Source organism: Cebidichthys violaceus, unplaced genomic scaffold (assembly GCF_023349555.1).
Source record: "Cebidichthys violaceus isolate CVI_PGR_0920_01 unplaced genomic scaffold, fCebVio1.0.p SCAF_11, whole genome shotgun sequence".
NCBI lineage: Eukaryota > Metazoa > Chordata > Actinopteri > Perciformes > Stichaeidae > Cebidichthys > Cebidichthys violaceus.
Window position 1 is genome coordinate 3,215,677 of NW_027176274.1, and position 27,669 is coordinate 3,243,345.

Genomic DNA, 27,669 nt, shown 5'->3' on the forward strand with positions numbered 1-27,669 from the left:
ATTAAGTGATTACTTTCTGCCAGAGTATTCCGTGCGTCACGTCTAAGTTGCCTTTAGAAACACAAGTGTTAACACGGTGTTAACCATCGATGGGATCGAATGTATATTTAGAGTTTCACAGGGAAGTGTGGCATGTTGGTCGTGCTCAGTGGTATCTTTTGCCAGACAAACTGTAACGTGATATATAGTTATAATTTAATCACCCGGCTGTGAAGTTAATGGCAAAAAGGACAAGCGAGCTAAATGACCCCACAGGGGTGAGTCCAGCAGGGGGAGTGGTTCTCGTTGTTTTACAGCTAATGAGTTCGTCCTCACATTGATGAGGTAAAGCACAGCAGGCTTTCATTGTATGTGCGTCACGTTGTGTCAAAGATGTCAAAAAGGAAATTGCGTTTTCAATGAAATTATAAATATTTATACAGATCAAGTCTCCTGTGGCCCAAATGAACACCTGTGATTTGACTGCATTCGTCTTTCACACCAACAATAAACAATATGCAGTGTCTTTGTTTCCCATAGCACATTTGTAATTCCTCCCCAAAATTGCTGTGGGGAATGCAAAATTCCAGCCACCGGATGAAAAGGCGTACTGTATTAATTTTCATTATTCTTTATTCAGGCACACAGATAGCTCAAATACGTTTAGGACAATTCAGTATCCCAACGTCCAAATGTTTATTGTAATTAAATAAAATGTATATTACAACACAAGTGCACACGGTTGTGTGTGTATCAGTGAATTGGGGGATTATAATTCATACTTCGCATGCATAGACAACTTTCAGTGGGTATTATACTTAGTGTGTGTGTGTGTCTCCTGCCAGTCTGACGGTACACCTTTTAAAAGCTTCACTCCTGAACCTCCTCAGTAATAGGCCTGATTATTAAGTAATTTTTTAATAGTAGGTCATAACACACTCTAATTTGCACAGAGCGACATTTGACTTTTAAATTGTGTTTTATTCTTTTCTTTTTTCTTTTCTTTTTTTAAAAGAACCCAACCAGGTGGAACGCTATGGAATCGCTAAATGTTTAATTTCAATCGAGGACGAGTGGAGCGGGTTATGACACTGTATTTAAAAGTGCCGTTCTCCACAGGGCTCCAGGTTTCACCGTTTAAAATAAAAGGAGCTCATCTCCGGGCGAGTGGCCAGTGAAACGACTGGCTCTCCTTCATGTGCCAGAGTGATGGGCTGTAAGGGCTTTGGTCTCAGGCTGCAAATCAATCTGCCACGTTTTTCTGACCGTTTTCAATTATGCATGTTAGGGCTGGATGGCAAGTTATTGAGGTGGCTTCACTTAAAGTTTTCTACTTTTGAAAAAGAAGTTCTCATTCAGATGACACATCAGGGGCTCACACACACAATGAAGTGGCGAAGGTCCTGTCAGGGCGGTTGATTTCAAAGGGACTTCGGGCTTTGGCCCAAAGGTGTGACGCCGTCGCTGAAAACGACCCTTAAACTAAGTCAATTAAGAGGAAATCAATTTCATTGCTTGTAAGACAACTTGGAAAAAAAACAAAACTCAATTTCTAGCTCTTGTAAACGTAAAGCAGCGGAGTGACTTATTTAAAAGTGCTGACGCCACAAAGCTGCTTGACGTTATCAGCTATAGCTGACAAGATGTGGAAGTCTTGGAGGCTTTTAGATCATCTGTGGATGGTGTTTAGTTGGGGATTCGAGTAGCAATATGCTTCCTATCACCGCGGATTGCTTTCCCCCTTAGGGACACACCACACTAACATCTCTGCCTCTACCTCTGCGTCTCTGGCCACAGTCTGTCTGCAGTGTCGTTTCAGCTCCTTTAATTGCCTCTTAACTTTAGTAATTGTCTTGTATCTCCTGATGAAACACGCATAACCCCATGCATGCTTTACACGTTTTTTTTATTTTTCATCTTTCTATCTTCTCTTTCTCGATTTAACACCGCTGTCACACGCTACTTTGTTACTAAAGAATGTTGTCCAATATGAGGAATGTTTTCAGTCTTAATCAAGATATTAGAACTCCAATCCCTGAAGTACAGAAACCAGCCTTGATACATGACAAAATGTCCTGAGAAGAAAGGCTAAAGGTCTGACTTTGCTATGTGTGCGCACTCAAACACAGTTCTGTAACGGCCATTTCTCCCTCAGTCCTGTAGCAGTCACTACTAATGGGCGATAGAGTGGGGTTCTGGTGGATTGCATGGTTGCCCTTTAGCAACCATTATAGGAACATAAAGTTTAACGAAGACACTTGACACCACTCTTCACTTTTATGTCAGTCAAGCACCATAAACTGAATTCAAAATAATTGGCAGAAAACTGAAAACATGTACTGTATTTGGTGTCGGAAGAATTCTGAAAAATGTACAGAATTTCAAAGAATATTGATCATCTGGCTTATTAAACACAACGTGTCATCCCTCTTTAAGCTTGAAGCCATTGATACGGTTACACAATATGTCCAGAAGAAAGACCTTTTATCTCCAATCTCAGTGTGTTTGTGTGTTCAACAAAGACAAGCTTGTTCTTGTTTCCAGACACTTATATGATGACTTTCATGATTCCCAAGCCATGTCTCCAGTGTGGAAACCAAGACGAGGTGTTGTCCTGTATAATCTCAATTCCTTCAGTAAATCTTCTGAACTGTAGCGCTTACTAAAAGAAAGCGTTAGGCACAAGAGTGTCGACGCATCTTTCATCCTACATACACCTCTGTAGGTGTACATACACCTATGCACTTATTTGTTAAATTGTATTGAATCTGATTGTTAATAAACTTCATCTACTGTTAATGCTATTAATGTGGAAAGCTGGACACAATAGATCGACGATCTGTGATAATCTTCCTTCTTCGCTGCAAAGTTAACAGAGGTGAATTCCCCTCATCTTTTGGCTTTTAATTACACATTAAGCATTTTTTTTTTTTCTCCTGGATTTACTGCGGTTCTTTTGTATGCCCAACAAAATCCATTTTGCATAGCCTCACAGGTGATGGGCAATATCACATCTAATCAAAATCTATTTGATTGACTGTAGTTCTACAATTACACCTTGAGGGAAGAGCGGATTAAAGCCCCTCGCCCCTGGATGATTGAATTAGAACATGTTATTAAAAAGGATAATGAGTATGTGAAAGCAAACATTTGGCTTTGATTACTACTCTCATCAAGAGGTAATATTTAGCTAAGTGCAAAACAGCTTATTAAATGCACGAGCTTATCAGGCAAATAGTATTGGTAAATTAACCAGCAGCTCTATTGCTACTCTCTGGACTGTGTTTGCCTATAAAGGAGTTGTTTTCCAGCCGTTAATTAGAATGGGTCTCCTCCCTCAGACCGGAGAATGGGGAAATAAAGTGTGCGTTTGTGTATATGTGAGTTCTAGTCAGTTCACTTTTTAAACACAAAATGATAGTTACGTTGGTCGGTAATTAATAGCTTCATTGTTGGACTTCCTCTTCTAACCTCCCACTTGCATCTCTTGCTTTTCTGTGTGAAACCGTGTTTTCTGACTTTAGGCTCAAACCAGAAGGGACAGTATTGGGGTGTGTTAGTGTGGCTGAAGTAATAGTAGGAGTAGTAATAGTTTAAAATCAAACTCACACCATATAGAGATGAAGCAAAATGGGTTTGGATATCAGTCTAAATATGAAGCCAGACACACACACACACACACACACACACACACACAAAGGCAGACGCTGCTGCTAGTGGAGGTTCCAATGCTGCATTGTAAGCGGAGTGATTTGAGAGCCCCTTTTCCCAGGCAAGTAATTTCATTCTTGGAGGTCGGTGTTGGGTGGTTTTGGGGTCGCCCATGTAGCCGGTCCCCACTCTAATAAAACCAGAGAGCCGTGCGGGACCAGGGGGCTAAAAACCCCTATTAACTTCTCTCCCATCAACATGGGGACAGCTGACCTCCTGACCCTGCAAAGCTGCCATACGCCCTGATCATGTGACCTGGGAGTTGCAGAGCTGATGACTAGGCAGCTGGAGTCAGACAGCATTTTTTTTTTTTTTTTTGTTGAGTGTAATATTCTGTCCGTTTATCATTTCAAATGTCTCGCCAACTAAATGTCTGACTTGATATGATTCAAATTTCCATGCTTTTTTGAGTTTTACTTGACCAACATTCCACTGTATTTTAAAATTATTTGCAATGATGTAATACCAATGTCTAATCTAATCTATTCTAATTGTCCTAACATAGAAATATTAACAATATAAGTTTGCTTAGGGTTCTTAAAAAAAAAAAAACTATTCTTTAAAACAATGAAAAAAAAGCCTGGCCTGGTTTAAGAAGTATGTAGATACTGTTAGAGAAATGTTGTGGTTTGGTTGGTTAAAATGAAAAGCCAACATTAAAGGAGCTTTGTCACCATGGTTACAGTTATAAATTCTAAACGAACAGCAGTCTCCTGTGGTGAGGTCCGATGTTTTGTTAACCTATCCATCCACCCGGATCAACAACGTAATTCTTCTTGGGAAGACAGTCTCAATTTAATTCTCAATTCAATTTCTAGCCCACATATCACCTTTACACAAGGTGTCCCATAGTAGGTAGGAATAGGCAGATTGCAATTGAATTTGCTGATCACATTCATCCTCTAAAAGGGATGAACCGTTTGGATTTCAATGACCCCCATGGCATATCTTCAAGTGCCACAATCAGGACAACATTTTAATTTAAAAACCGTACTAGTGTTCTTCATTCTGGCCATCACATTTATATTGAACAGACTTGCCTGTTGGGGCCACCACAGGGACCTAATACGTTTGGTCTTATCATTTAATTACTATTGATTGATTAATTACGATTCTTTGCTTTTCCCTCTTCTTTCACCCCCCCCCCCCCCCCCCCCCATTCCCTTCTTATTTCCTGCTTAGTGGGACGCCATCACAGAGATGGACGAGCACAACCGGCCCATCCACACTTTCCAGGTTTGCAACGTGATGGAGCCCAACCAGAACAACTGGCTTCGCTCCAACTGGATCTCTCGGCAGGCTGCCCAAAAGATCTACGTGGAGCTTCGCTTCACCCTGCGTGACTGCAACTCCATCCCTTGGGTGTCTGGTACCTGCAAGGAGACTTTCAATCTCTTCTACCATGAGACTGATGAGGCTCACGGCGTCAAATTCAAGCCCCCGCAGTACACCAAGATAGACACCATCGCTGCCGATGAAAGCTTCACTCAGATGGATCTCGGAGATCGCATCCTTAAGCTCAACACGGAGGTGCGCGAGGTGGGACCCATGACCAGAAAGGGCTTCTATCTGGCCTTTCAAGACATCGGCGCCTGCATTGCCTTGGTTTCGGTGAGGGTTTACTATAAGAAATGTCCGTTCACGCTGAGGAACCTGGCCTCATTTCCAGACACAGTGCCTCGTGTGGACTCTTCTTCATTGGTCGAGGTGAGGGGGGCTTGTGTTGACCATGCCGAAGAAAGAGACACCCCCAAACTGTTCTGTGGAGCTGATGGAGACTGGTTGGTCCCCTTGGGAAGATGCGTCTGCAGCGTTGCGTATGAGGAGATCGATGGCTCATGTGCTGGTGAGTTTTTCAACCATTCTGTCATTAACTTTGCTTTACATTCATCAATGTGACATGCGTTAAGACTCCAGCAAGTCTTGCAATACAGAGAAAAACGCATTTGTTAGTGAAACTGGCTCTAGGTTTGGAGTGTGGACTGTAGCTGTCTTAAAATACCAACCTCTGACTTAAGCATTACTTCATGGTTTTTGTCAGTAGCCCCTGATCAGCTTTTTTCCCCACTTGAAACATGTTTCATATGAGCAAACCAAACCTTCAAGCTGATAGTTGTACTGATAGTTGTGACACGGCCTTGAATTAATCATGCCCGACACAGAAGTGTACAGAAGTGGTCAGGATCCTTTGCCTAAACTCAAATGTTATTTAGCTCGAGTGTTCACCACCTGAAAACTGACAAGAAAGGCATTCTTTAAGAATTTACAACTTCAAACTTAGGGTTACAGTATTTTTAGTTTATCTTCTGTCTAGTCTATTAAATATGAATGCAGTGCTATTCTTGTGTTTTACTAAAAAGCATCCCTCACTGGCACACTCTCTGTATATTCCAGGGGTATTCAATTCAAATTCAGCGAGGTCCAGTTATAGAGAATGTCCTCATGCAAAGGTCCAGAACATCACAATAATGTTTCATTTGCGCACTTGTATCAACATCTTTATGTAGTCAACAACTGACTGTCAAATGAAATAAAGAAAGATGATATTCATTTTCAGATTTTAAATGTAATTATAAATAATGCTGACTCTGTTAATAAATAAATGTGATGGATTAAACAATAAAACACATAACAGAAAGATTTTTAAAAATGTGACTCTTAAAATAAAGTATTTAGTTTTGCCCTGCAGCTTTAAATTTGTTTAAATTCATATTGGACTCTTAGGTTTGTTTTTTGTACCTTTGTTTTGGTGTGGGTACGTTTGCTCAAAACATTAGCGCTTTGTCTCGTTGCTTCACATTAACGGTTTTAATAATCGCCACGGTCTTGAACATATGAGACACGCTGGTAATCACCTGCCCATTGGATGAAAGACCATATAAGAGTCCATAAGAGTGTTTTCTCTTTTTGGAGAACGCCATCTTCTCTCTGACTCATGTACTTCTGCTCTGCGGTCTCTCCCTGTCTCTCTCTCCTGTGTGGGTATATCTACTGGAGTTGCGAGCCTTTTCGGAAAACCCAAATTTGATTTGGCTGATTAGCATCACGTGATGTGATTTGCAGCGCATGAAATTGATCGGTGTGTTTCCTGTCCCGCTGAACAAGTACCGTAAAGGCTGGAAAAGCTGCGCCGTTTAAAGAAGATTTTCATCAACGTGGTATGACACACAGTAAGATATAGTAACCCTGTCCAGGAAGTCAGTTTCCTCTAATTAATATGCTGTACGTATTCAGATAGTGTCTGATAAAACGTCTGATACAGTGTGTGTCAGTGACTGTCCATCCTCCTATGAGTCCCTTTTTGCTGTGCTGTCACACACAAATGATTTATAAAAGCAAGTTAATCTTTCAGCTCCTCTCTTCATTCCCTTCTGCTCCTCATTACCCCTCCTTCATGTTCCTCTGCTCCCCCCGGTTTATTGCTTCCTGCTAACTCTGTGGAGAATAAGATCAGATCTAATGCGGGGGGGATTAGAGTGTTTAGTGTTGTTAGTGTGATGGCAAAGAGCTTCGCTGATTATGTCTAAGGCTGTATCAGTGTATGTGTGCTGTGTTGTTCAAATCTTCCAAACGGCCACCGTCAGCAGAACAACCGGACATCACTGATGTATCCACACGTGGGAGAAGTTTGCCGTCAAGCATTTCTGCTAAACAGGGTTTGTTTTCGCCCAAACCACGATTTTTTTTCTAACCAAGTACGACTGTTGCCTAAACCTAAAGAGATTTCTGGTTCAAAGCCCTGAGGGCAAATCTCTCCCCCGGAGTGTCAGCTTGGAAGATGTGTTGGAGTGGCACGTTCGTTACGTTCCTCAAGCTCTCTTTGCTTTTTTTAGTCTAATAAATAAACAAAATTAACTAAAAAAATGTTAAGAAAGGAAATATATTCCTCATTTAAAAAGACAACCCTCTGAATTCAAGTTTATCTCTTTCACTGAACTAAGACCGGCCTGATTGCCTGAAAATAGTTGACTCACCAAAACCATTTTTCCACTGTTCCAACAATCACCAACTCTGGTTTGCTCGACATAAACCTTAGTTTACTGAGTCAGATGAGGAACTATGCAGGCTCTACGGGCTGTTTTCTCCCTTTCGGGCCAATCGCTGATAGCCGATATATTCAACCAATTGCCCAACCCTAGTTTGTGCACGGATGCATGCATGTCAATATATTTGCATTTAAAATGTCTTCAAAATGTGATGCATTACCACCTTTTCTATCAAACATATTTTATTCCATGACATTACTTTTGCTACTTGTCCTTCATTGTCTTGGTCTTTTGCATACTGCACACATTCCAAAGAGATCGTATTTGCAAGGCTAAGATGCTCTCAGCATTATCTCTGCTTATAGCATATGCTGGAATATTTAGGGGCTTGCTGTGTGAACACAAAATACTAAACAGTGGATTTTGAAATAGCTGCGAGTGAACTGTGAAACATAGTGCTGTGTCTTGTGTTGAAGATGAAGATCCTAGAATTGGAACTCTTTCAGTGGATTTGTACTGTGATTTTATATATATATAGATAGAGAAATGGAGCGTGTGTGTGTGTGTGTGTGTGTGTTTGTGTGTGTGTGTGTGTGTGTGTGTGTGTGTGTGTGTGTGTGTGTGTGTGTGTGTGTGTGTGTGTGTGTGTGTGATCGAGCAAGCGTCTAGGAATGTTGTTGTGTATATCAGTGGACTACCACCCGCTGTCCCAGGGGCTACCTTGGTGTGACAGATTACCTCGGCTGGCTCGGTAGCAGTTTGATCCTCAACTCTCTGATATGAGCTTTGGGTTATCGCTGGTAGTAATACTCACTGGGAATGCAATAGTACAACAACAAAAAAAGAAAAATACCTTCATGAAGGTCCAATGCAACTTCTTTTCAAGCCACGTACGGGCCCGATGTCAGGTCAACCGGTACACGTGTCTGTGATCTACTGTAGATACAAGCTAACAGCGACGCTCGCTACAAAAAAGGTGCTGTGAGGATATAAGTAACGCAATATGTCAGATTAACCCTGATTTTAACGCCTGCAGGTTCTAAATGCACTGCAGTTTAAGATGCACACCTGGCACTGTCCAGGTGGACACAGACCCAACCTTTCATCTGTATTGGCCTGACATTTGTTCGATCTAAATAAAGACAACGTACCCTCACTGTGCTTTTACCAGGATGAACTCAATAGATGGAAGTACTGACACAAATTGGAGGCAATTTTGTTCCCTTCCACATCTATGGAACATCACGGCAAACTACAAGCCTTGCTTAGTGCCCTTTCCAAAAATGATTTCAAGACTATTCACCGCTCTTCTCCCACCATCCAGAACCAGATGTCCTCGTACAGTTGATTACGATTCATCTTGTGACACGGACCGGCGTCGTTTTCCCCAGCTGCACTCGCAGCTGCGTCGCAATCAGCAGGCCGGGGGGTTAAACTGCAGCTGTGATTAGAGCCGGACTGTACCGAACCGGTTACTTCATTCATGTCCGTCCCTTTTTATGAATCTTCCCAATTCTATATATAGTTGTTATAACGACGAATAACGCATTGGATAGTGAGTTTGCTTGCAGCTTGAAACATATTAGCAGGCTTGTTTTATTTTCTAAAGAGGTGATGGTTTTGATGTGGTGCATATCCAAAATGTAAATGTAAAGCGCACCTTAAATCTCTCTTAAATGTCATATCCATCCTGGTTATGTTAAAAAAAACAGTCATTTCTGCTCTTTTCCATTTGCAACAATAAGCGACTACAACACGGTCACCTATCGGCAGCCCTATAGGCCCTGCAGACCACAATAACTTGCCTTCCCTCATCCCTCCTTTCTGTCCTTCACCCCTCGCTCTCTAAGAATCAGATTTCACAGTTGGGTTAAGTTCAGCCCTTTGGGCAATGTGATGGCATTTTACTGCAATGTCAGACCTGAAATGCAGCCCTTGCTCATTGTTCCAGGATTTAAACAAGCGTCTTTATTAAAAGCCTCCGCACAAGGTACCGCTGGAACGCCTTGGGCATTGAAGGAGAAAGACTGAGGTGGCTGGCTACGCTAATGCTTCAATTCCCAGTTTACAACCAGTCGGTCCCTTAAGTGCTACGGCTGCTTGACTTGGCTGGAAAATAATGACGTTGTTTGAATGATCTGGGATTTCAGTAAAATACCCTCGTTGATGAGTCTTTTTTTTAAAAGAACAGGGATTGACCTTTGTGCTCCTCATCTTAGGTTGACTATGTGAGATTTATACAGAGTAGTTCAATGTCTGTGCTTACCTGGGTTCTATTTGGTTGTCCTTGTATTTAGTTTATTTGTCTCTTTCAAATTCCTAAAAGCTGATTCTGGTTGTGACGCAGCTCTTGGCCCTCACTCGACAGTGATGCTGCATTCTAATGGAATCAGGCAGACGGAAGACAGCAGAGCATCAACACCCTCTCGATGGCACAGCGCACACAAACAGTCTAGCCCAATGCAGCATCAATCACACTTACCAATAGTTAAGGCCTGAAATGGAGCTGTTGAATGCATTTTAAATAGGAACACAATATTGAGGTGATTCCATTCTGCTTGAATTGCGACGGATTGCTGTGAATTTCGCTGTGGTGTGAGCTGAAGTGTGGGCCAAAAGATCCCCCACCGGTGCCGCCGTTCTGTTTGGTATGCAAATTGTTTAAGATAACCCCAAACAAACAAACACTCAAGTTCTGAATTGCAAAAAAAAAAAAAAAAAAAAAAAAAAGACTTTATTTGTCCCGGAGAAAAGAAGAGTCAGCTTCACGAAGACGTCAGCTTCACTGAAGTAGGAAAACAAGGACACGCTCTCCACCCAGCTAAAGACAAATCATCTTTCTCTCTAATTCTAACTCTTGGTCACAATAGTGCTCTAATCCCTTATTCATTTCCTGGATGGAGTTTGGAGTGTCAGTGTGCTTTAGACTCAGACTGGTGACCGCTTCATTTCAGCACACACTTACTTGTTATATGACCTTTTTGTAGAATTTTTTTTTTCCCCGATTTCAAGAATACTCGATAAGCTACAATTACCGGTTTGGTCGCGAGACTAAAAACATTAAATGTCATGCTGTGATCACAACAGACGCCAGCTGGCTTTGTGGTACAGAAGTGACAACTGGTGGCACAATGGATATGTTTTCATGAGTGGTCTTGGTTGCGTGACGGGTGACCCGCTACACAATCCTGCTAATGGTTCAGCGCTATTCCGCTAATCTACAGCTGCGAGGACCACATTAGTTCTTTAATTGATTTGATCTGCGCAAATATATTATTCACAATGCGGCTTTGTAATTAGAAAATCCGAATGGAAGGAGAATAAAACTGTTTATGAAGAAATAAGTCAATATATTATCGTTTAAAAATGTAAACCACGCACTGTTGCGCGGAGAAAGTAACATATAAAGTGTGCAACAGCGCTGTTGCACAGGAAGGAACACAGAGTGTTGTTGTTTGCGTTCACCGTAGGAGCGACTCTTTGTCTGAATGGATGGAACGAATGAATTGAAAGGAGACATGCAGAGGTGGACAGGTGGACTGAACACTCCAGAAAGCTTAGCTCAGTCTAGCGAGTGATTTATTTTTGCTTTAGTATGTAACCGCATCGAATCAATGAGCATTGAGTGATGTTCAGCGCAGCCATTTCTGACACTATAATTCCTGGACCATCAGAAACTTATACCGATGGGTCAGAGGCTTTTGAAGGACCAGGAACAAAACGTAGACCCTGGACCCTCCTTTTGAAATGCAGGCAACCTTCCTGAGTCCCTCAAGAGCCCCTTACATTCACTAGTCTTGTACACTATATATATATATATATATATATATATATATATAGCTGGTCTATTTTTACTTACAGTATATTTTAACTTTCTTACAGTACTTTTGCTGTGTCATGTTCAGCTTTTTGTCCTCAACATCATTCAAAGTGCTTTATATTCTCTCTCTCTCTCTCTGTTTCTCCCTCTATCTCTCTCTCTCTCTCTCTCTCCCTCTATCTCTTTCTATCTCTCTCTGTCTCTCCCTCTATCGCTCTCTCCCTCTCTCCCTCTATCTCTCTCTGTCTCTGTCTCTCGTCTCGCTCTCTCTCTCTCTCTCTCTCTCTCTCTCTGTCTCTCTCTCTGTCTCTCTGTCTCTGTCTCTGTCTCTCGTCTCTCTCTCTGTCTCACTCTCTCCCTGTCTCTGTCTCTCTCTCTCTCTCTGTCTCTGTCTCTCTCTGTCTCTCTCTCTCTCTCTCTCTCTCTCTCTCTCCCTGTCTCTGTCTCTCTCTCTGTCTCTGTCTCTCTCTGTCTCTCTTTCTCCCTCTGTCTCTCTCTCTGTCTCTCTCTCTCCCTCTCTCTCTCTCCTGTTCCACATCAGACTCCCCCTTACTGTTACAGAAACCAATTTTAATATGAGCAATTCATTGTTTTAGCATGATTTCAAAAGCTAAACTACTAATAAATCCATCTTGTGAAATCTGTTCAGAAAGCAAGGACACACATCAGCGCTGACTCTACTCTACTTTGTCAGTTCATTAAGACCATTAAAAGGTGTATGGCGAGGTCCTACAGTAATAAGCTCCAAATCATAAGAGTACAAAGTGCCTTTTTTCTCTACCTGTTATTCATAACATGCGGCTGATTTGCAGTCTAATAATAGAATAATACTTATGATCAGGTATTTCTTTGTGAGCTCTTTGTGACACCAAAGAACATGAATATACACATCAGAGGCATATGAGTGCTGCATTGACATCTGTCACTGCGTTGATGTCCCCACATGGGCCCAGATGATCAGGAGGACAATCGCCAAAACTGTCCAATCCACGAGTTAACATGTCAGAGTGTACAGCAAACTGGACCAGAATTCAAATACAACAATGACTCATTTATGTTCCCTTGGTCCAGACTAAATGAACAGAACTGCAGGTGTGAAAGCACCCAAGGATTTCAATGAATAGGCTGTGATGCTGTCATTTCTTTTAAACTGATTTCCTTTTGTTGCATTAGATATTTTTAAGTAAAACACAGCTTTATTCACAAAGTGTCATATTGGGTGTTGCACATTCTAAAGAAAGAAAGGCAACAGAGGCAGAGAGCCGACGAAGAGGTGCTACAATGTATCTCCATTAAGTATGTGTGTCCCCGTGTCTTTTGTTACAGGTGGGGGTGAGCATTGTTCTTTGAGCTTTGATACAAATATATGTTTTAATGTACTCTGCACCCGGGGACATTGTGTGGTGCTGACTTAAATATCCTATTGTTAATTATTCTTTTCTTCCAGGAGCATAGTTAATAGGTGTGTGTGTGTGTGTCTGTGTGTGTGTGTGTGTGTGTGTGTGTGTGTGTGTGTGTGTGCATGCCTCTCTCTCTCTCTCGTGCACGCTCGCTCTTGCTCTCTCTGTACGTCTGTCTGTTTTTATGTTAATATGTATGTATATATATATATATATATACACGTCTATATTACGTATTATATTATATAAATACTGTTATTTAATAAAAGTATAATATATACCACCTCCGCCTCCTCCTTGGCATCCCTCCAGCCCTCCGGCAGGCAACCGGCTACTATGCCTGTGGCTAAATATAGAGCCGCACATAGACGGACACACACAAACCGAGCAAAACATCAATAAGAGCAATCCTCGGTGTTAATGCAAGAAGACGCCGTGCTCCACCTAAATGATTGACACACACACACATTCATTCAGTCTCTCTCTCTCTCTCTCGCGTCGTCCTTCTCCGTCCCTCCGTCCCTCTTATTTTAAGACAATCTAGCTGATGCTGTTACCACTCAGTGTTTTACAGCAGCTCTCGTGTGTTTGCTGGGAGAGCTCTTCTGCAGCGCTATGAATAATGTAATCACGGTGTGCTTTTGTGTGTGTGTGTGTGTGTGTGTGTGTGTGTGTGTGTGTGTGTGTGTGTGTGTGTGTGTTTGTTTATACGTGCGTGTGAACCAGTGTATTTGGAGCTGGGTGCTATTTGTTATGTGCTGAACAGAAGTGGTTCTCCCCAGTGTTGGGCTGGAGCAATAAAGCAATCTGTTTACATTTTTTAAACTAATGCCGTTGCCACACACACTGAGAATTACTGTGCACCTCTTATTCTAAAGAATGATGAATACCCACAAAAGAGTCTGAAGTAAAACAACGTGCTGTGACATTTTGTAACTTGACTTGTGGTATTTTATAGTCCATTCAATTTAAAAAAAAAAAATAAAGCTAGACTGAATGGCTTCGTTGTGTACGGAAACAAAGCTTTGCCATCATTTTTTTTTTGTTACCGTGACATGAAATATCACATTAGATCTGAGATCACAATTAATCTCTGAATGCTTGAATCACTGAAGATGTTGCCATTTCTTTCGGACAGCTCACTTGATGCACACTGGGCGTCTAAAAGGTGGGCTTCACAGAGGTAATTGGGCAGGAAGCAGGAGCAGCTGTATTAATCTTAATTGGCATGCTGGTTTACACATCCTGAAGAAAGTTTCACACAAGACATTTTCAATTACAGCATGAAGACAGTCAGACAACAATTACAGCACATATCCTTCAACCTGTCAGCCCGCCAAATTAGATGTCACACTCACACGCACACACACACACACACACACACACACACACACACACACACACACACCGAGGAGGTAGGCTGCACAGGCGAAAAACACACATAATGAAACCCACGAAACACACACGCCGATGCAAAGATAGAACAGCCCAAACCACGCGCCAAACCACCTGGCATCTTGGTCAACAGCCACGACACGCACAAAAGCCCAAAATGCACTCAAGCAGTTGGCGTTAGTGCAAGAGGCGACATTTTGCTTTCACAAAATATGCTTTTAACAAACACACACACACACACACACACACACACACACACACACACACACAAGGAGACGCACCAGGGGGCTCAGCAACAGAGCTGTTTACAGACGTGCCACACTGCAGGGAGACACTGTGACATTTCAGAAAAGGATAGTTTTAGTTTAACAAGCATGACCCTTCAGGCTTAATTGGGAGTGTCTGGAAAAGAGAGAGAGAGAGAGAGAGAGAGAGAGAGAGAGAGAGAGAGAGAGAGAGAGAGAGAGAGAGAGAGAGAGAGAGAAGGCTTGTAGCGGTTCGGAGATTGTTAGATAAATTTAACCCCACTTCATTCAGCATCAACACACACACACACACACACACACACACACACACACACACTAAGAGTTCTGAAGGACAAGTCTCTTCCTAAGGGCAGAGCCGAGGTATATCTTCGGCAGGGTCTCGAGTTTCTCCTCATACAGCATGAAGACAACCGTCTTAGTCTTCTCCTCGTTCTCTCTCCCTGCATATCCGTCGCTCCCCAGGACATGAGGACTTCTTTACATTTCCCATCATTTAACTGAGTTTCTGTATTCACAGTCCTGTGTACTTAACGCGTACGTGAATGCAAATCATACAGTGCGACTGTATTTCAATGCATATGCTGTTTGTTTGTTGTCTACGCGGTCATTGTATTAGCATTTGCCTCGGCAGCCATCAAGAATAATATAATTGAAAGCTCTTTGAACACTGACGGTATGCTAATGCTTATTTCCCCCCCTTCCTCATTAAGCTCAGTGTGCCGCTGAAAGGCGAGGCTTCCCTGCCAAAAAGCATGATGTGGCTTGAATAATGCCCAGTGTAAATAGCTGCTAGTCCGCCCACTGCGCCTGTGTCTGTCACTACATGCTGTCAACATGCGCAGCCAATAATCACTGGAAATGTTAAACATTCATTAGACATTATTCCAAAATCAAAACATTTAATATGGAATAATCGTAAAGTGGCTGAATCTGACAACACTGAAGTAGGGAGTCGTTGTCGTCGAAAAAGTTCTAACCTTGCCATAATCTGTCTGCAATGTGTGTATGTGGCAGGTGGCTTGTTTACAACTTGGAAGGAAAAGTGGTTTAAATCTATGTTTGAATCGACTCATGATTGCTTTTTTTTTTTGAAAGCCGACGCGGTCCTTAAATCCCACAGACCTTGACTCCATCCTCGACATGTGGAACTCCTTTGTCCCGCTGAAAGCTGTTGACCATAAAGTAGCGATCAATGGCCTCTTGGCGTAGTGAAAAATGAGCGCCATTTGTAGCGGGCCGTGGAGGTTGTCGTGTGGGCGGCAGTGAGTGAAGAGTGGTGGGGTCTTCCTCATGAACTCAGTGGCCATCTTCCCACTCGTGCCACTGCTTGATCTTGCCACTGACTCGCTTATTCGCTCACAGTGGCAGACAGGGAGAAACCAAGTGTGACACCCCCCCCCCCCCCCCCCCCCCCCCCAACATTGCTGACAAGGCTTTAAACCAATGTGTTAAATAGCAAAGTATGCATAAAGTAGAGTTATTTGACCATAACACTGGTACAGTGACTCCACCATCAATCGTTAGTTCTTCCCTGCAATAGCAGCTGACCTCTATTCTGCTTCTTATTCTTCTTATCATAACTGCAATGTTTATAGAGGCCGGTGGTAATAAGCCAATGTAATGTACTTCTTTTTAATAAAGTTGTATTATTATTATTGTCAACAGGACTAGGTTTTGAGCCCCACATTTGAGCTAGGTTGCCATCTTTAAATTCTCTCTGCAAGCCAAAAAAACAAAACAAAGCAATTATGCGATTATACTTTTATAATGTAAATTGTGCACGACTGAGTAGTCTGACTGAATCTACTGTACTCGACGCGCTGCTGTGTGACGCAATGGCGTTCAATCTAGTTCATAGTCGAGGTGAAGAGTCCTCGCAAGCACCAACTTTTGACAGTTCATTGTTCTTGTGAGGACATTGTGACAGCTTTTCACATTAAGAAAAATAGAGCTTGAGATTTTAGAGTTACAGTAGAATCAAACTGAGGTTGGGTAGATTTGAAAGGATCAATATAAGAGATTGGGAGCATATCTAATGCCTCTCAGCAGCTGTCAACATGGCGACGGTTAAGCTAGCGGCTAGAAGCTAACGTTGCTAACAGCGCAAACTACAACAAAAGTGCTGACAGAGCTAACAGCGTCGAGCTGACGGAGAACCGAAGGGGTGGGCGCTACGCTTCCACGACGATGCTGTCGGTCGAGACGGCCTCATCAGCCGGAACAGCCATGTGAGCTCAGTGCAGAACGGCAGAGATGAGCTAGCTCACATGCACTAAAAGCACACGCAGCCGGCACGGCTATGTCTACAAAGCATGGAGACGCTTGAATAACAACAAACACAGAGGGAGAGTGACTTACTCCACTCTATTTTTAGATAGCAATAGTTATGTGCGGCTGTAGTCATGCTCTGAATCCTGTTTATTGCACCTTTATGTAGTAAGACAGAGGCTAAGTGTTTAAGGTTATAATAAGTGTTATTAAGTGTTACGTCTCTTTTAATGTTAAAATTAGTGAGACCGTCATGGTTTGGTTTTATTTAAGGGTTTTTGCGGGTAGGGATACAAACAAATATTTGGTACCGACAACTATGTGTTTGCCTAAAAGGTTCGCTTTGAGTCTTCGGCATTTCACTTGATGTGATAATAACTGGGTTCTCCGTGAACAAGCAGGAAAAAAAACCCCTCAAAATGGATCAACGCATGCAATCACACAATCAGTAGCAAGCTGAGGCGCACAAATACATACAAACTGTCTAAGAATGCAGTATCTTGTCTGAAATGTGTTGTATTGATGGAGCTGGAGAGGAAAAGCACGTTGAGCGTTCACGAGCATGTTCACTTCTGTGTGTGTACACAGCTATCTGTTTGCTCATTTACATTGTGTATCAATTACATTTCTTCCGAACCGGTGGTGCCTTACCTTCCACTGTCTCTCTTTAAATCAGTCACTTGATGAACATTAGGAAGCTCTCATGTTGTCGCTCTTCAAGCTGTAATTGAGAACAAATGTGGAGAGGGAGAGTGTTTAATTGAAGTTGTCAAGCGGGAGGGGGGGGGGTTTGTTGGGCACCTAGAGATCTCCTCATCTCTTTGCATTTTAACAGTTTAAAGAATAAATTATGCAGATTGCAGTTTTTTTGCGAGTCCTAGTTGCGATGTGAACTTGCGGTGACTTCTGCTTGGCTCCCCCCACCCCCCACCCTTCGCTGAGAGTTACTTCAAAGCTGGGAAGTGATCAAAGACAGTTGAAAAAAATAAATTCCCCAACGTACCGGCACCCGGCATACATACATACAGCTCCTGCCTGTCTCGGCACCACATACTCTCTCACTCAGAAAAACAAAAGCAAGCGACACCGTATGATGTTTTTCTTTCCTTTTTTTTTTTTTTTCTCCTCGAGCACAGTCCTGTCAGACTTTGCAACATTTCAATTGATTTCCCTTTTTTCTCATATGTGTGTGTTCTATTTTGGTACGTAGGAGACCAAGAGACTGAATTAGTCATTAAAGGGTATGTATAGCGCGACATGGCCCAGATAAGACATCACAGGGCTGGATTGAAGAGCAGAGTTGTCATAAATGAAAGAACATTTTAGGAGCTGGAGACAGCTCCTCCCTAGCAAAACGAAAAAAAAGAGAAGAGAGGAAAAACACTCGGGTTATTGGGGGTTCAGCGTCAGTGATGACTGTGTTTCGTCTCGGTGGCAGTTTGTTTATCCCACAGACATAAAGTAAAAGAGTTAGTACTTGTGTGTCCAATAATTAAAACATACATGTTTCATCCGCCATGTAAAAAGTGAATGATTTATAAGCAGCCCTCGTTAGCAAGAGGGATGGAGACGGGTTTTGAAAATTGTTCTAATTAAGATATCACTATCACCAGATTTTTCTCATGCATACCGATACATGAACCAGAATTTCTTGACTTACCGCCCCATCAACACAATTACCCATCTACTGCACAAGCTAACTCCTCACCTGTACACAGATATCAATGAGGTCAGTGCCAATCTGTTCATGCATTTGCTCCATCGCGTTGTCCTTCCTTAAAGCAAAATTATTTTGTTATTTTAGCACACAGGTGTAGCTGACTATTACCACGTTGGTGTCTTTTGCTAAATACAAGTGAAACATATTTTTAAATAAAATAGTTGTTGTTTTTTTCGTTCGCCACACCTCAGACATCAGTGACACATTTTATGGCACAATGTGGTGCTATAATTAACCTGCCAGTGTGTTGTTTAAAGGTTGACACATTTGTTAAAGTCCCAGAAAGTGACTAGGTTTTCTTTTCCCTGAACTTAATCACGGCCTTTATTTTCATGCTGGCACATATCTCAGAGTAGAGTAATCTCATAAGGAATGGCACTTCCGTTGGTCGTTTGTTGATTTTTATTTATTTTTTTGCACCCGCACCTGTTTTTCTGGCTCCAAAGCGAGCTTACTTGCGCCAAAGTGGGTGGAGTGGCACAGATGAGGCTGTGTTTTTTGCAGAACAGACGGCGCGGTGCTATTTTGATTCGGTCATGTTGGCATGAAAATGTACTTGTAATGCATTTCCACCTGCTCAAACCACCTCTCATCAGAAACGCAAGTATAAATCATATTTTTGTTTTGTTTTATTTGAACACACAAGCATGCTCTGAACAACCACAAAACACTGTTCATGTGTGCAATTCAAATCTTCCAACACGGTGCAGGGATGTAACGTACGTAAGTTGTCATTTAGCGCATCAAATTTATATCAAATTTATATCAAATTTCGCGATTTCCGTACAGCTTTTGGAAACATGGCTATTGAGAGCACAGTATATTGTCGTCTCATATCATCTGTGTTTTGATTTTCAAAACTAAGATGATCCGGTGAAAGGCTTTGCTGCATTCAATGTGTTGCTATTTGACAAAATATGTGAATTTATTCCAACTTTTACAAAAATGTCAGTTCCTTCACCTCGTTGATAGTCTTCCGAAACCCCATGAGAGGCAGATGACCCCAGGGCATGAGAGGCTTTAACTAGCGGTAGGTGTCTCTCAATCTGCTGGACTGCAACAGCCAAGCTTGTTAGTCACACTGGTGGAATTGCACACACACACACACACACACACACACACACACACACACACACACACGCACAAATGTCCTGTGGATGGACTTAATCCAGCCGTTGAATGCGGCAAGCAGCGATAGCAGAACTGGGTCAGTTCTAGAGAAGGCCGTGGTGTGAAACCGTTCCCCTCGGGGTGGATTGAGGTCTGAACTTTGGCTGACCCGACAGACGTACAATGAACCCTCAGAATTTGCCGGATGGAATCTGTTTGAATTCATGCTGACAACTTCATTGATCAGGCTAAAACGTGGGTTTAAGGCATGGGAAGAGCATTTTGGACATGGATGAAGTAGAGTAGCTGTAATTGGGTTTTCTTCACGGTGAGATTAACTAGAGAGGAGGAAGTTTAAAGCTGAAGAGCTGGGAACGATGGTGACTCATTCCTCTCGTGGTTTGTACTTCACATAGACGTCTTAGGAATTACACTTCCTGGTAGTAATGTTAAGGCTGGTTTTAAGACCCCATTTTTTAAAGTCTTGAGAGTAGAGCGTCTCTTGGGTTTTTTATTTCCTTTTTCAGTGACAAGAGGATTTATAAAACTAGTTAAAAGGAAGGTAAAGAGGGTTAAAATGACAGGACATGTTTAGGTCAAATTTAAGCAAAATGTTGACCTGATTTTACAGTGTGAAGTTGATCATATTCAGTTTGAGGTAATGGTTGTAAGACACATGAGATCATAATGTCTTTCACTGTGCGAGTGCTTAGAACATTGTTTGGTTGGATTAAAATGAAAATGTCACTAAGAGGGCTTAAAGAGTTTTTTACATATCTTCTTCTCCACCATTTTGAAAACTGGCTCAACAGATTTAGATCATTGCAACTGAAATCATCTATTAAAGCCCAACGGATATAGTCAGTGTGTGTGTGTGTGTGTGTGTGTGTGTGTGTGTGTGTGTGTGTGTGTGTGTGTGTGTGTGTGTGTGTGTGTGTCTGAAATAGTAGAGAAAAACTTTATTGCAGTGAGAAAACTTCCTATGGCTGGAACACACCATCACCAGCGCGTGTGGAACAGCCGAGGCCTGAAGGTAGCATCCCGATACGCAGAACAGGGAGGAATGTCTGAAGCCATCGACTTATTACTCCAAAAACCACCACATCCTTCACTGAGGGTTGTTGGCAGCCATAATGCAATATTTATACTGTTTTTGTCTGTTCATCTTGCCAGGCACAGGATGATAAATAATGTCAGTATCTAAATATGTTCAGTCATGGAGCAGAAATAGTGTCGCGATGGAGGAAAAAGAAAAAGGTCCATGCCGTACGTCACGTATATATATATATATTCATTTTTTTCGGTACGCACACTTTGAGTTTTTACTCGAACTGGTTCCACCCAGTGTACAATTTGAAGTTGCAATTTAAGTGGTAGTACTTGGCCACAAATCAGCTGAACGTTAGAATATTGCCCTTAGTGGAGCCATTTCAAACCGTCATTACTCTTTGTAATGGTAACGCTCTGCACCATTAGGCTTCAGCAACTAGTCAAACGGATGGTTCATCTGAAATCCCTATAACCTCCAAAAAATGCAGAAGTGTCTTTTTATGCCACGGTAAAGGCCAACAGTTACAGAGACAAAAGAGCACTTTGCAATGTTATATTTTCATAATATATGTGTGTGTGTGTGTGTGTGTGTGTGTGTGTGTGTGTGTGTGTGTGTGTGTGTGTGTGTGTGTGTGTGTGTGTGGAGGAGAAGGAAAGGCAGTTTTCCTCTGAGGGATAACTCGTGTATATCTTTCTGTACGTACGTTTAGATGTATGAGTTTGTAAAGGAGACTGTGTGTCTTTCTGAATCTCCTCCACACATGTTTGTATGTGCATGTGTGTATTTCTTTCTCCTATTCTTTGCTGTGTGTGTGTGTGTGTGTGTGTGTGTGTGTGTGTGTGTGTGTGTGTGTACTATACGTGGTTACGCGTCCTCATTATCTATCACCAGCTGCAGCTAGCAGGCAGCTCATCCCACTCAAGCTGATGTATGCTCATTGGGCAGCCGGAGGCAGAGACTGGAGACCTGATTTATGAACCAATACAGCTTGTTTTATGGGGGATTGATCTGCCTGTGTCTCCATCAGTGAAGCATTCTCCTTGTCTTTATTCAGAGTGACAGCAGGTAATAAAGGTATGGCGGTGAGAGAAAACGATGAGAGTGTTTACAATTAGACTGCTTAGTGCCATCACCTTTTCTGACATATATTATGCTGCATTACAGATACGTCAGAAAGTTGAAAGTACTTTTTTGTACCAGGAAAGCACAGCAGGGCACACACTGGAGACATACACACTTATATATTATATATCTTATATATTATTTATTAACCTAAAACAATTTAAAGGATCTAATAAAACCACACTAGAAGTGTTCATTAACTCAAGATAAAACATTAATACATTTTCTGTGATAACAGGTCCATTTATGATATGCGATGCATTGCAGTACAGTCATCATGATATACTGTATGTAACAAATCCCAAAATAAGAGAAAATAAAATCGATGCGCTAAATAAGAAATCAGAAATCCTATTCTCTGTGCATTGCTTTACTTAGCTTGCTTTTGCAAATTAATATCGACAGTCTCAACAAAATGTTTGAAAATCAGTCTCACATTAAGGTTCATTTTGTAGCTTTTCATCATGCGACATGATCTTAGAAGCTGAACTACACCTCTGCACTAGAGTGGTAAGAGAACTTGTCACAGCACTGCTACCAGTGTTATACTGTAAAAAAGAATCATTTAAAATGTGTTGATTGCCTTCATCTTAATCTGTGGCCAATAATGTAGTTCTGTACATTGTAATGTTGACGCTCACCAGCCTGTAAAAAACAGACGATACTATTGACTTGACAGGTGCCAATAGATGCAATATATCTCTTAAGCACATCTATGTTCGACACCCTGCATCACACTCGAGGTGTCTTATTATAACAGTGTCTATAACATAGTGTAAACACTTGGGGTTACTGCATTGTATTTTGGCTGCAAAATTTCTTTTTGTGAAATATGTCATTCATTGGTCTGGCCCCATGCTCTTGCAGAGCGTAGAACCAGTTTGGTTCTGTAGATGAGTCCTCCTGAGTGTTAACAGCAGCAGGACCGGATCATAGACAGTGATTAACATTACGTGGGTGTCAGGGCATCAGAAGACCCCAGGGTGTCAGACCCAAACCTCTAAACCTGACTACCGTCTGTTTGCTGTTCCACACACAGCGATAACAAAACACACACACACACACACACACACACACACACGCACACACACACGGAACTGCCCACAGAATCAATGAAGAGGCCACTTACTGGCCACCTGGGTCTCTCTCTCACCGTTTCTATTTCTTTGTCTCCTTTCAATCAACGCAAGTTAAAAAGAAATGGTGCTGTAACTGAAAAATACCTGCAGCTGCTGTTGTTTTCAAAGCTCCAAGACAACAGAAGAAACACACACACACACACACACACACACACACACACACACACACACAGTCTCAGTGTCGAAGTTGCAGTGGTGCAGAAGTAACTAGGGTCCAGTTCATGTACGGGGATATGAAAGGGATCATTTTGTTTCATGCTGTGTGTGTGTGTGTGTGTGTGTGTGTGTGTGTGTGTGTGTGTGTGTGTGTGTGTGTGTGTGTGTGTGTGTGTGTTCACCCCTGCACTAATCCAGCTGATACTGATCTCTCTTCCAGGGAGAGACTAAAAGATGGTCAGTATCGCCGGACAGTAATTCATTTATTGTCTCTTCATAAGTATCTGATTTAATATCTGATTTTGATTTGTTGACGCTGGGACATCATATTTCCCGTATCTCCACATCCTACCTATTTAGGCTGACAATACAAAGGCGTTTAATTAAAACTTCATCAAAAAATTCTGACAACGATCCTTATAACAAAAACAACAACGTCATGTCAGTTTAATTATGGCATTTATTATTTGACAAATGGGTTCATAAAACAATTAAGTTCCATTTCACGTAGTTACAAAGCAATTCAGATCCATTCATTCGTGACCTCTCTGCCTGTGGTCAATGTAAAAAAAAAAAAAAAAACGTTAAAGAGAAGTTGAATGAAAGCAGTAAGTGTATATTTTTTGCACTGCCTCCATTTTGTAATGCTTTAATAAAACATGTATCTTAATATTAAAATTGGCTCATAATAGCTATGTCCCTCTGCTGTGTATCCTAGTCTCTTGCCTGCTCGTCCTCTTTTCACCTGTGTTTGGTCGTCACATATAAAGTCCATTGTCTCAGTACTGTAGCCTCTTCCCACCCAGACCTTGCAGCAGATGGTATGATATTAACTTTGCTTTTCTAAAGGTGTTATTAGTCATTTGAAACTAGACTAAACAGAACACTACAAAGTATAGGCGGAATGCTTTTCCTTTTTTTTTTTACAGTTTTAAACACAGTGCTTTTTTGCTCTTTCGTAAGTAAACAATAGAGCCCTCGACCGTGTTCCACGAGACAAATTACGCAGCGCCTACAAGCTAATTGAATATCGTCTAATGGACACCAGGTGGACGGGTGCGTAGGAGAGGTACGTCCTTGCGAAACAAAGTAGTGGACTTCTGCACGTTGTCAGCACTATCACCGTCTCTGACCAAAACATTTTTTAATAAACCTATACCGCTGAGGAGTTCATTACCTTTATGTGCGAGTCTACAAGGGAAAGCTGCTCATCTTTACACTGACATGTCGGTTCAAACCGTAGAAAAATATTCAGTAGAATTGCAAGAACGTGGGTCAGCTGGGACGGCTCCATGTGGAACTAGTGCTCATCAGCAAAGGGGCAAGAAGTCAACTAAAAACGGTGTTTAATGTATACAGCATGTTAGCTTAGAAGCAGTGTAATATGCTGATGTAGTCAGTGAGAGTACACTAAATAAACTGTAAGTACTGTTACATGCCCAAATTAATTTAAAGGCCATAGCAGCGATGTTGGATATGCATTTGAGATATGTTAATAATCCAGAATACCCAAATAACTTGTACTGAAATGAACATAATATCCCTTTAAATCCCTTAATAGTACAGAGTGTAGCGATATCTTCAAGCGTGGGCATCTGCGTGTGTCTCTGTATCGGATCATAGCCAGGCACTGCACCGTGTTGTGTGTCCTTTGTTCTGGGTTTGGCACGGGCACAAAGAAAGGTGGGGGATTTGAATTAATGCTGCAGCGATGCCGTTTCTGTGCGCTCGCTTGTCACAGCGTTACACGGAGACCTTTGGCTACTTGAACAGGTCAAAGCGTATGTGTGGGTTTCAACTCTTGTTTCCCCAGCAAAAACGAGAGTTCAGACAGACAGAGTTCGCGCTCTCTTTTGCATTTCGGAGACGTTTTTTTTTATCCAGACAATTTCCTCACATCTGCCGTTCGCTCTGCCGTTTTAAAGATTTTTTTGTCACAGGCCTAAAGAGAGAGAGAGAGAGAGAGAGAGAGAGAGAGAGAGAGAGAGAGAGAGAGAGAGAGAGAGAGAGAGAGAGAGAGGAGGAAGCACAGGTCTCTAGCCTCTCCGTGATATTCCACTCAAGTGGGGGGGGGGGGTTGCTCCAGAGAGCAGGAGGAGGAAGTCCTCAGCCTCTTCTGGAAATCCAGCAGGCAAGAGAAGATAAGACAGAGGAAAGGGACAAATGGCTGTGGCTGGTTCAGTTGAAGGGTTTTCAGACTTCTGTTTGAAACAGCAGGTCACCTGCTGGAAAACAGGTGTTTGTCGGAGTCACAGCTGCCTGCAGCTTCTTACGAGAGGAATTATCGTTTTTTTTAGGACAACTGATTGCGACGGCGGTTCCTCGTACCTCAAAGCTCTGAAATTTGATTTTCTTGAGATTGCGTTTTAAAGAAGTTGCGTCCGTATGCAAGTCTCTGCATCGCCAGTTAGATTTTGACCTCTTACTTTATGTGCAGGTTAAACCTTGCTAACACATTCTATACTACACTACACTATACTATACTACTCTATAGATCTGGCTTTGTATTGCATTCTACACAATGCATCCATCCAGCGCACTCACAGTCACATTTTCCATCTTGTATTTCCATTTTTTTTATTTTTTTTATTTTGTGGTCTTGGATCGCCCACGTTTGAGCTCATCTCCAACTAAACGGTAGGAAGTGTGTATTGCCGAGCCTCAATCTGCCTTTCTCTCGCTTCTAAGCAATCACACAGATGTCTGACCGTCCTGAACCTGCTATGTTGAAGGCTGAACAGCCCCCCCCCACACACACACACACACACACACACAAACACACACACACACACACACACACAGAGAGAGAAACACACTCAGTGTTCTGATTTGTCTGTCTGATAGTGCTGTCAGTGAGACTGGATGTCAGAGAGAAGGAATCTATTACAGGATCGATTTGGCCATGCAATTAGGTGGCAATGGGAATTTCTCATTTCACTTTTCTCTCTGTAACAGTCGTCTCTCTGGAGCTTTGAAGGAGGGATAAAGTGATATACTGTGATGGCTGCCAGATGAATAGAAAAGAGGCAGAATTATTGGAAGAGAAGGAGAAGTGTGTGTGTGTGTGTGTGTGTGTGTGTGTGTGTGTGCGTAGTTAGATGTGGGAGGAGTTTATCCAATATATATATATATATATATATAAAAGCACGTAAAGAAGGTAATGGTGTATAGGATCATGTTGATCCCTCAGTCTGTGTGTTGGAGCAAGATGCAGACATTACATCACTTTGTAAATTTGCTGCTGCTCATTCCAACTTGCTCAGCTCATCTTACGCTCCTCTCTTTTTCACTATTTAGGAATCACCAAATGGTTCTGAAAAGCATTTCTCTCACACGTACCTTTCAATTAACATCCCTGTTATATAAATAAACAAAGATAATTGCGACGGAAGTTTGGAAACGGGCCAAACACTTCTTCCGTTTTCCATCACGGTCATTTTTGTATGCGTGATTTGCTAATGTGGGCACGCTTGTACTTCAAGGAAAACCTTCTTTGATGCACATTCATGTTTGCAATCGTGCAAACCTGGAAGTGCTGTACTTCCTCAGTCGTGCTAGAATATCAAGTTGTAACACACCGATTAATATTTGGCATTTAGTATTAATGAGGAAGCCCCCGTTGTGTTCTGTGTTAACACTGTTGCACTGCGTTTGTTGTGCGATCTACGATCTCAATGCAAATGACTTATATTAGTGCATTTTAGGTTCTCCATACGCTTAAACGTTCCACGTGACGCAATTGGCAGCATCGACGGTCCAAAAGTGTACATCCACACGTAGCAGGAAAAGTTTGCCGAGCCATCGGCAGTGTCAAGCTGAGTGGAAGATTTATGTGATTTTCCCTTTGCCACTATGTCGTCCTACATAATGGCAGTGAGAGTTGTGTATCAGGACACAAGCGCCTGGCAGGATGGAAAAGGAGAGATTTAATGAAGCTTCCTCTGCTGGCTAATTAAAATCTTCCTCCTCTCCCCCGCTCTGTCATTAAGCAAGGTTTTAACAGGAAGTTGGAAGAAGAAGAAAAAAATAGCCTGGGAGTTTTCATTTTGCAACTTTCTTGCATTGCCAGGTGTGTGTGTGTGTGTGTGTGTGTGTGTGTGTGTGTGTGTGTGTGTGTGTGGATATTGGTAGAGTACTGTATGACTCTGTGTGTCTGTGTGTTTGTGTGTTCATACGTGTTTCCCTATCGTCTGCGTTGGACCTAAGGGGGTGACTTTGAAAACAGACGCACGCAAACTTGCAGCCAAAAGTGCCGCTTGAAAAACAGAAATAAAGTCTTATCCAATATTCATTCTTCTCCACACCCTCTCTGTGCCTGTGGATAGGCTAATGGGCTGCGGCATCGTCCTCTGACACGAGACATTTTTCTAATATGTTTGAACTGCTGGAGGACTCCACTGGGGTTTAATTGCAAGGGAAGTGCACAGATATGTACATAATTAAATCCCTTTACCGAGCCATGTTGTCTGATATTTGTATTTTATTTAGAGGTGGAGCTACTCTGTTAACTATGTTGTGATTTACATAAGAGCTCGTCGGTTATTTA

The 27,669-nt window shown here is 42.0% G+C and overlaps 1 protein-coding gene across 1 annotated transcript in view; it reads left to right on the plus strand.

Annotated features, from left to right (window-relative positions):
• LOC137892440 (ephrin type-A receptor 6-like) overlaps nt 1-27,669 on the plus strand; it is a 137,688-nt gene that overhangs the window by 29,174 nt on the left and 80,845 nt on the right. The window contains exon 3 of the mRNA XM_068737559.1: nt 4,873-5,536. Within this exon, the coding sequence (XP_068593660.1) occupies nt 4,873-5,536 (664 nt within the window). The remainder of the gene's footprint in view (nt 1-4,872; nt 5,537-27,669) is intronic.